Here is a 10,145-nt window from a genome sequence, read left to right as displayed (position 1 = left end):
TCACCGCTGCTCACCGATGTCCAGGATCACCGCGTCTGGTAGCTAGCCGGACAACCAGGTAAGCACGAGAACTGTCCGCGTAACTATAATTAATGCTGTTTATTTGCAGGTTTCCGCCACGGCTTCCTCATCTATGGCTTCCCTAGAAGCAAAATCTATGATGACCTTAAAGCTCGGTCAACGCTATCACCAAGATGGCCGGACAGCCGCTTGTTCAGGTAAGTTGAGGGTAAGTAACTGATATTTTCGTATATATTTTTGCAAATAATTATTGCTTTTATTGTTAACTCTCTTGTCACAATGATGGTGGTTCACAATTACTGATTGTCGCACAAGATGGCGGTTGCACGTTTCGCAAAGTGCGATTTCACGATTTAGGTACGCGAAAACCCTTACGCCTTTCGTATCGGCGTCACGTAACGCTGTTAGCGGGCGTTCTCCTTTGTTTCGGACACTGCGGTAGGCTTACAAATCGTTTTCCGTTTCGCGTTCGCGATATTAACTACGATACGCCGGGACATACGCGCGAGAAAATAGCTACCGTTCGAGCGCCCATGAGAGATTGCCTCGAGGAATATTCCTCTCTCGGGCTCCTTACCACCGAAGTTTTACCCCCACCATGGGGTCTCGGCCGCTTTCTCCTCGCGGTAATTTTCCATTCTACGCAGTTACAATAGATGTTTACGAGTTTCGGCTCACCAGGTGTGCGCCAGATGTTCGCGATGGAAATTTCCGCCGCCAGTACACTATTTACGCCGCGCTTAATTAGCTCCCGGGTAGTAGTATTTCAACTTTTTAAATATTGGACTTTTGATGGCGCCGACCCGTGCGCACGGTCTCTCTGACGTCCCTAATGCCGATTCCGGGTCGACTTCCTGGAGAAGACGTCCAGGTCGTTTTCCAGATGTCCGCCGATGGCGGCGACTTATCTGCCTATTCTCCCGGTCCCTACTAACCGTATTCCGGCCTGACTTCCTGTAGCCGACGTCTAGGATCATCGGTTACCCAGACTGTCCGGGCAACCCCCGGTTAGGATGGTCGGATCTCGACCGCGATTCGTTCCTCGGGTGTACTAGGTATCCCCGAGGACGCAGTTCGAACCTTTTTCCTCTCCGACGCTCGTTTCGCGATTTCGCCGCTTGTCCGGCAAACCGGATGTTTGTGCGATCGGATCGCGTCCGCGATCGGTCCCAGAGGTCGGTTATGCCTCCCTCTGTATGCAGATTCCGCCGTTTGGCGCTACGGCGCCGCGTTCGCGTTTTCGTCCATTGTCCGGCAAACCTGGGGTTTGCGCATTCGGATCGCGCTCGCGATTGGTTCCAGGGGTCGGTGAGGCCTCCCTCTGGTGGCAGATTTCGCCGTTTGGCGCTACAGCGCCCCCTTCGTGTTTTTCGCCGGTTGTCCGGCAAACCCCGTGTTTGCGTAATCGGATCGTGCCGGTTCTTTGTAAATTCCCCCTTTTGGGATCCCGGAAGTCGGCAGTTCGACTCCTTCCCGCGTAGCGCGCGCGCGGTACGTGCAGTAAGTGCCCGCAGGCTAAAGATTGTGTGTGACTCGATTATATAACTTAATTGTGCGTTACCGCGATTCACGCACAGGTTCTAATCCAAATCAATCTACTCCCGGTCGATCCGGGTATTGTCATTCCGAAGGAAAATTAAATAAGGTGGACCGTGAGACCGTACGGCTCTGTGAGCCGCCGCTCGGCTACCGCTGTCGCGCTACTTATCTATAACTTACTCATTACTGCCCCGAGTGGGCTTTCTCGCCAGCGTTGTCTCGCGCTTTCCCTATCACGATGCGGGTGTTTTCGTAAGTGTTCGTTTGGGATGTCGGTGCGTTGCGTGCGGTCGCAAGGTCTCACGCTGGGAATTTCATTAGTTTAATTATGCGTGGGAAGCACACACACACACACACACACACACACACACACACACACACACACGGGAGGGTCATGCTAAGTTGTAAAACGAAATTATAAAGTACATGCATGGGGGAGGGTGCAGAGGAGAAAAACCTTTCTGTTCACGTGCGCTCACGCATGTAAGCCCCCTTGCACCCCTCCATGCATGTGCTTTATAATTTCGCTTTACAACTTAGCATGTACTTTATGTTGTAAAGCGAGGTCCACGCTGCCTACCGACGGAGTGGATGCGGGGGAGGGAGGGCCCCCTCGCACCCCCCGTGTGTGTGTGTGTGCTTCCCACGCATAATTAAACTAATAAAACTCCCAGCGTGAGACTTAACTGCTTGAATCGAGATGCTTGATTATTTTGCACGATTTAACTGTTTAATGATTTTCGTTAAAACAGGGCACGGCACACACACGTGTGTATGCCCTGCTTTAACGAAAATCACAACTTTTATAAAGCAGGGCATACACCAGCATACACACGTGTGTGTGCCCTGCTTTAACGAAAATCACAACTTCTATAAAGCAGGGCATACACACGTGTGTGTGTGCCCTGCTTTAACGAAAATCACAACTTTCATAAAGCAGGGCATACACACGTGTGTATGTGCCCTGCTTTAACGAAAATCACAACTTCTATAAAGCAGGACATACACACATGTGTGTGTGCTCATGATCGCTACTGCCACCCAAGGATGTTAGGTGATAGAATTTATATTGTCAGGAAAAGTTAGTAGATTTAATAATTCAGTATGATGTTTTGGCAGTTACAATTAAGTATAGTAAATGTAGCAATGATATTAATATCGATAAAGAGATATTAATGTACCGATGTAGAAAACGGTATTATGTAAAAAATGTACACAAGAAACGTGTTTTCAAGCAGTGCTGGTACTTTGTTCTTGATCTCTGGATGTCCCTGGCTGGTCCTCAGAGGTGAATGTCGAAGGATATATTTCGGCGATGATCTCAAAGAATTTTTCAATTCGTTCCAGACGGCTATAGGCGCGTTTAAAAAAAAAATCGCACAAATATCCAAGGACGTGATCCTCCCTGGTTCCTTGGAATATTGCCGCGAACTTCTCTCCAAACACGCTCTATGTGCTGCGTATGAGCGCTTGAAATTGGAAAATTTATTAGATACAAGGAATAATATAATATGATATAATTAACAACTGTACAATTTCGATTATTTTAATATATGGTATATTAATTTTAAACATCTCTCACCGCTTTCAGGATCGACGAAGTTAAAGGAATGATTAACTGTCGCATGTTGGAAGCCCTCATTGTTTAGACAATTATAGGACTTCCAACAATCTGACATAATCGTAGTGCCTGGCAGTATCCATTCCTTGATACATGCCAGGAGTGTAGTTTCCGTCCAATCCTGAACTGGAACGATGAAAATTTTTTTTGAGCTTTGCTCATATCCTCCGAATATCCAATTACCTCTGACGAGCCGACCACGATTATATTTTCACTTTCCAATTTTTGCCTCGTCAATTTCGACTATCCCAGTGAACACAGTAATATAGCAGCAATGTAACGGCAATGCAACCGAATATAACAGGTTATATAAACCAGAACGTTACATGTAACTTACGTGTAAGTTACAATTTCCGACTCAGCAATATAACATGTTATGTAACCTGTTATCTAACTGTTGCATAACAGTTACTGTGACTGTAATGTAACAACTATGATAACTGCTGTATAACTGCGATATTGCAATTGAATATAACAGTTAACCTAATTGTGACATTGCTTCTATATTTACAGCAATATAACATTAGATTGACTGTAATGTTATAGTTATATTGGGACAATGAGCGCATTACGAAAGTTAAATAAAAGTACATTGATTCACAATTACTGTTTATTAATAAAATGTATTACACCAAACAAAATAATTTATATAATGTGTATTAAATCAATATATAGTATGAAAACAAACTTAAAACATTTAGGAACATATGTTTTATATTAGGAACATCTCTTGCATTTCCTACAAACTTTGCCTATCGACTAGATATACTAATAGATACTAATCGACTAGATACCGAGTGATGATGACCGTGATCAAGTAATAATACGTAAGTTTTTGCAGTGTCGCTATCACAGTTACATAATACCTCACACCAGCTCTATCGCGTTATACAAAACGCATTTATTATTAATTATTTATACTTAAATGTTACGCAATTGCATCACTCGTTAAGGTTAGTAAGTGTTTTGGTGCGAAGGTCGTCTATAAGGCACAAGAGGACCTTCGATTCAATCAGTTATATTGCGCGTGCCAGAAGGCAGACAGAAACTAACAGCACAGCAATTCTGGTACAAACTGTTTTTAAATTCCGTCGTAAGTTTCTTTAATCGTTTAGATAGTAATAATTATGTTTATGAATAAAAAAGAAATAAAAAGAACTTTTTGACAAAAAACACAAAAGCATTTTTCTACGGTACATTATATGACCAAATTCGTAAGTTTCTTCAATTGTTTAGATACTAATAATGTTTATGAAAAAAAAAAATGAATAAAAAAGATTTTTTGACAAAAAAACAGACATTTTTCCACGGTACGTTATATGACAATTATAGAAATAGAAGTATCTAAAAATAAGACTCTGTAACCTTAAAAGAGTACGTTCAGACGCTTTGTTGTCTTTACTTTCTTCTTTCTAATTTTTCTTCTCTTTTTCTGCTGTTTGAGTTTGTCGTTGTTTAGCAAACCGGAACCATTCTGCGACAATCTCTTCAAATTCAATTTCCTTTGTTGCCGGATATGTATTTAAAATAGCATCTGTGAACAAAATTACTATAATAAATTATGTAAAAATGTATGAAACATCTAAAAACTCGATAATAAATCACAATAAATTTAGATCCATTAGAGTTGACGGGACTAACTTCTAATATTGGGATTATTATGATAAACATTTAGAGGTAAACTAATCAATTATTTTGCATTCTATTCTATTTACATTGAGATAATAAAACGATTATAACATTTTTTTTTTCTTTTTTTTTTTTTCAAAAACCAGCTATGTTTGCAACAACCTCAATACTACACACAGTTCTTATGTTAGTAAAAAATGTTAAAAATTAAACTAAAAAAATATATAACTTTTGTAAAAGTATATTTATAAAATTTCTGTAACGAAAACTTCAAGAAATTCGACAATAATTTGACATTTTTTTCATATTGCAAAAATTAAAATTCTCCACAATATTACTACGGAATGAAAAATGTTTAAACCTAAAACAACCTGTCTTCGAAGCGCGGATCGAGCTCGCGGTTGGCCGGGGTTCGAAGGAGGTGCGGAGGAGCAGACGGAGGGCGAGGTTAGCGAAATGAAGGCGCGTCTCGGTTACAAGAAAATAGTTGAATTTATTCTACTACAATTTACAATCTATGCTTGCGGCATTTACAATAGGTCGATGCGTGCGAGGCGACGTTGGTTTGGTCGCGGGCGGTGCGGGGTACTCGCGGTATGTACGGGGCAGAGCCGCTGCTTTTGGTATTTGCGCGGACCGAATCGCGTGACGGCAGGTATCGGCACGGGCGGCGCCGGTTTCCCGGCCGGCGCGGCCCGGAGCGCGGAAAAATGGCGCGAAGCGCGGCGGCGATATGGATCGCGAAGCGTGGATAACGCGGCGGAAGCGGGTCGTCGGCCGAGACACACTCGGCGAGGGCAGAGAATGCCAGAGGCGCTCTACCGTCTTGTCCGGACAGGCTTCGGATGATTTTGAAAGATGAGAAGCTGGTCCTTCGCCGAGACACACTCGGTGAAGACAGAGAATGCCGGAGGCGCTCTACCTTCGTATCCGGACGGCTTCGGGTGATTCAGATAGGAGCGAAAAGCTGGTCGCTAGCCGAGACACACTCGGCGAAGACAGAGAATGCCGGAGGCGCTCTACCTTTCGTTCGGATTAGCTTTCGTGCGGGAATTCAGGATCGGTGTTGTCTGGAAGACGGATGATCGGGAATCGCGCTCTGTGCCAGCGACGCCGGGCTTTTATACGCGTCGCGGCGGCGTCGCGGCGTGGTGGGGGTAGCGACGGCGATCGCGAGCGCCGGGCTGGTGCGGCGGAACGATCGGGGATCGCGGCGCCCCGACGCCGTAATCGCGTTCGGCGGTCTTCGGCCGCCTTCGGCACCGCTCGGCGCGGTGAAGCGGTTGCCGCGTTTAAGTCCCTTCGCGGACTTCCTAACATATGCGATGATTAAAAAATACGCTGGGCACATCGTGCCCGTTCTTCACCCCGCGGGTGGTCGGCGGGGTGGTCTCGGCGTGATGTTCTTGCTGGAACGATGCATGTTTGGGGGTGCATCGTTACAAACCTTTTTAAATAGCATTGCAAAAAATTATCAAAACAATTGTATAAAAGAGTTACTTTTTCGAATCGATATCGGCAACGCTGACTAAGAAAATGTACTTATTCTTATAATTATTATGTAGATTATTGAACTGTCTGTTTGCAGCAAGAGCATTATTGTCAACATTTCTGCCAAAAACTGGACAATAGAAAAGGAAAAACCCTATTTATTAAACAATGTTAAAATGACATTTTCTGGTGCTAAAACCTCAAGATTATCACTTACCTTGCATTATTTTAATAATACATAAACCTTCAATGCAAAAGTTTTCCTTCCGTCCTTTCCATAAACACAACTCTGCGCAGGAATTTGTAAAGACCTTTGTGCAAGTTCTTTGGATGTCCTCACGCGCTGTGTGACCTCCGATTTTCCGTACAAACGTATTCTGCAATAGAAAGATTATTACTATACTTGCAACAGTTTCAATAAAAATTGATTTCTCTTCGTGGAAAGAATTTACTTACGAAATTTAAAGAATTTACTTACGAATTGTTCTTTCACATCTGGATTTTCATGGATTTTTTTCTCGAAGACTTCAATCTCCGCGATTGACTTTAATGGCAGAAGAGGCGTTACGAGGTTAATATTTCCAGAAAGCATAAGTCTTCCACGGTCGACTTTTTGATGAAGCTCTTGTAGTTGTACTTGAATCGACGCAAGCATCCGAATAATTATTCTTGAATATTCTATATCAGAATAAATGATAGAGAATATCTCGAAAGTATTTAAATGTTCCTTTTGTAAATGTCCAATAAGTCCAATAGGTTTCACCTTCCGAACTGAGGTCCGTCGCTTCTATGCCATCAAGGGCCTTTTTGGCAAGTGTTGCAACTTCAGAAAAATGTTTTTTCTTGCCGGTTGTTGGCGTCGCAACCTGAGTCGGAATCCTCACGTTTGGGTCATCCACGTTTTCCGCTTCTTTGTCTATGTCGCAATGGTCTTGTATAGCACAGCACAAGACATCATCACTCAATTTTTGATAACCTAATGTCAACAATATATATAATTCAATACAATTTTATTAGTATAACATTATATTTTTTAAATAAAAATTATTTTGTGACTCGTAAAAATAATATTTTTTGTATAATGCATACATTTTATATGATTTTTATGCTTTTCATCTGACTCGATTCTCTTAATTTTTTTTACTTTTCGGAAAAAGTTAATAAAAATTTGAATTTAAATGGACAATATTTATAATTAACATTGCAACTACTTACGACTTGAAACTGAAGTACCGTTGTTCTCACAGTTTAAACAGTGTTATCCGTTTCACATGCTTCTGTCTCTTTGGGTCGCACTACCCTTGTGATGTCGTGCGACTTTGTGACCTGTTTTGATTTTGTTGCCTTTACGACATCGTGCGAGTATTCAAATCTTACAGATTCTGATGTCTCAACAGAGCTGTTTGGAGTCGGTGGCAGGTCTGATAATATGTTTTGACCTGCAAATCCAGATTTGATTTTCGATGATGTTTCATTGTCACTTGTGTGCGTGTGTGCGTGTGTGTGTGTGCGTGTGCGTGTGCGTGTGCGTGTGCGTGTGTGTGTGTGTAGACATGATATTGTAAGACCATCACTGAGATTTCTACACAAAAATTTACAAACAGCCTCATCTTAAATAGCTCACGATGGAATGCGCAAGAGATAATACGTAAGGATTTGAAATTCATAGAGATTTCAAGTTCAATCAAATTGTAAAAAGTTCAAATTGCGAAATGGATTCAAACAGGAGAAAATACGCTATATAGACTCCCCTTGTGACATTCGAAGAATAATAGACGAAGAGACATATAACAATCTTCAAAAAATTTGTTAAATCAGAATATACTATGGCTAGAACTTACGCGGGTTTCGTGGCTTTATCCGCTTGAAAGTTTTAGATTGATTTTCATTTTCGGGGTCTTCGGATGAGGAGCTCGAATTTCGTATGGGCATCAATTGTCTGCGTCCTTTCCCGAGTTGAACATCATCAGTAGTTGCATAATTTGCATCCTCCGCGACCTTTCGAGCCTTTTCATAAGACGCTGCAAAAAGTATTTATTATAAATAAAAATATCGCAGATGTTCCTTTACTTTATGATAAAGAAGTATACCTACTGCAATATTTTTCGATGGTTACAGGCAACTTATCCCACGACTTTTTATTTGGTTCAGATCTTTTTGCTATTAGCGTACTGGCGTTTTTGCAATGTGTCGGCCACCAACATAACGATTCTTCGACATTTGTTTCAAGCCAATTAGATGGTACCTCGGAAACTTCGTTGTCTCCTTTGAATATTACGACTGCATACGCCATGTCTACCACCAACCGTAAATGAAAACGAGGTAATTTCAAAATTGGAACAAGAGGGAATGAGATTGCAGGAAGAGAATTTTGAAAAATACGAGGAATGATCTTTATTTTTATTGGATTGAATTCTAAATGTCAATAATTATATTGCAGTAAAGGGATCACTACACTCGAGGTGGTTTCTTCAGGATTTTGTAATTTCAAGCACTTTCTCTGTATTTGCGATGCTAACAATGTAATCCGTTCAGATATAAATCCTTCATTAATCAGGGAGATGCCAAATTTCTGAGAATCGCACGGCACTAAAAAAAGTGATCTCGTGTTGCTATACTTATTACCTCTTACGTAAAGAACGTTATTATCGCTGAAAATTTTTGTTACGATAAAAATTGAATCATTATTCAATTGGCAACAATTCTCATAATCTTCTGTTGAGATGGAAAATCCATCAAACTCGAGACGTTTGATCTTCATTGCAGACCTCGAATAGTGTACGATTGGATACGATTTGCGATATTGAGTTTGAATAGATAGAACAGTTTTCGAATTTAAACGCGCTGAATTTATCTAAGCAGCCAAATCGGGTTACATCAGAAGCAAGGTGCACGAGATTATGTACATTATACGTAATGTATTCCGGACCATACAATTCTCCGTAATGCGAAACAAACCAGCACAACAGAGATCGAGCATAATCATTCATAACCAAACACAGTTTAGGATCAGATAAAATACGGATTGCTACGCTCAATGAAAGAAAATGATTATATAAATCTTTCCGCAAAATTGATTTTAAAACCACAGGGCCTGTGTAAAGAAGAAATTGACGCAGCTCAGTAGCCTTCCATCTATCGATATCGTTAAGACTTCTCGGTTTTCTGCAAAATTCTTTAGTTATGAAGCATTTCATTGACTGTATAATTCTTGATGCAGCCTGCAGCTGTTCGTTAGTAAGTCGAACATTTTTAGTGCCTTTAACCCAGAACTGAATAAGACGTTTGATAACCCCCAAGCATACAAGATGCATATAATCTAAAACAACTTGAGAAACCATACCAATATTTAAATTTAATAAATCTGAATAACCCACATGATGCTCAGGCTGTTGTTGATATTGAAAGGAATGATCGGTTCTTAATTCGCTATCTATTTCAGGAAAAGTAGTGCGATGGCCCACTACATCTCCTTCTTGAATACATTTAGAGCATCCAAAGTATCCATTGTGACCTTTCGTATATGTGAGAAACGACTTTGCAGGTGCATCGCAAACAATTGCCTTGATAATTACACAACACTTATGACCATCAATATCAAGACCGTTTTCAAGAATTTCACTCATGTCAGTGATAAATTCTTTCAGATAAATATTAGCGTCAGCAGGTTTCTTGTCACCATAGTATATGCCAGCAACGATAGGCTCCGTGTAGAAATCAGTTTCGATTGATACTAAAATTGGCCAAAATTGAGCTCGCGAACTTTTAAACAGAGGTAAACCGTCACAGTTTATATTTATTTCTATTTTATAGGGGATAACTTGAAAGTACTTTGCAATCGAAC

At 41.1% G+C, this 10,145-nt stretch overlaps 1 protein-coding gene across 1 annotated transcript; it reads right to left on the bottom strand.

Moving 5' to 3' along the window:
- Positions 1–7,522: 7,522 nt before the first annotated feature.
- Positions 7,523–8,925, bottom strand: LOC112466509. Its single transcript, XM_025034626.1, has 3 exons — positions 8,396–8,925; positions 8,143–8,322; positions 7,523–7,740 (listed from the first exon to the last, which is right to left on the bottom strand). Exons 1-3 carry the CDS (start codon positions 8,592–8,594, stop codon positions 7,550–7,552), a joined length of 570 nt encoding a protein of 189 aa, XP_024890394.1. The 5' UTR covers positions 8,595–8,925; the 3' UTR covers positions 7,523–7,549.
- Between the last annotated feature and the right edge of the window lie 1,220 nt (positions 8,926–10,145).

This window comes from Temnothorax curvispinosus, unplaced genomic scaffold, assembly GCF_003070985.1.
Source record: "Temnothorax curvispinosus isolate PA1 unplaced genomic scaffold, ASM307098v1 QBEX01016318.1, whole genome shotgun sequence".
Classification (NCBI taxonomy): domain Eukaryota; kingdom Metazoa; phylum Arthropoda; class Insecta; order Hymenoptera; family Formicidae; genus Temnothorax; species Temnothorax curvispinosus.
The sequence above is the reverse complement of the archived record's forward strand: the minus strand, read 5'-3'. Positions and strand labels throughout refer to the sequence as shown.

What these genes read in the sequence shown, in the direction of transcription:
- LOC112466509 (XM_025034626.1), bottom strand. Translation starts at nt 8,594, where the DNA reads ATGGCGTATGCAGTCGTAATATTCAAAGGAGACAACGAAGTTTCCGAG. An exon ending in AACCATCGAAAAATATTGCA is followed by an intron (nt 8,323 to 8,395) that starts GTAGGTATACTT and finishes TACTTTTTGCAG; the next exon opens with CGTCTTATGAAAAGGCTCGA. An exon ending in GATAAAGCCACGAAACCCGC is followed by an intron (nt 7,741 to 8,142) that starts GTAAGTTCTAGC and finishes CTGGATTTGCAG; the next exon opens with GTCAAAACATATTATCAGAC.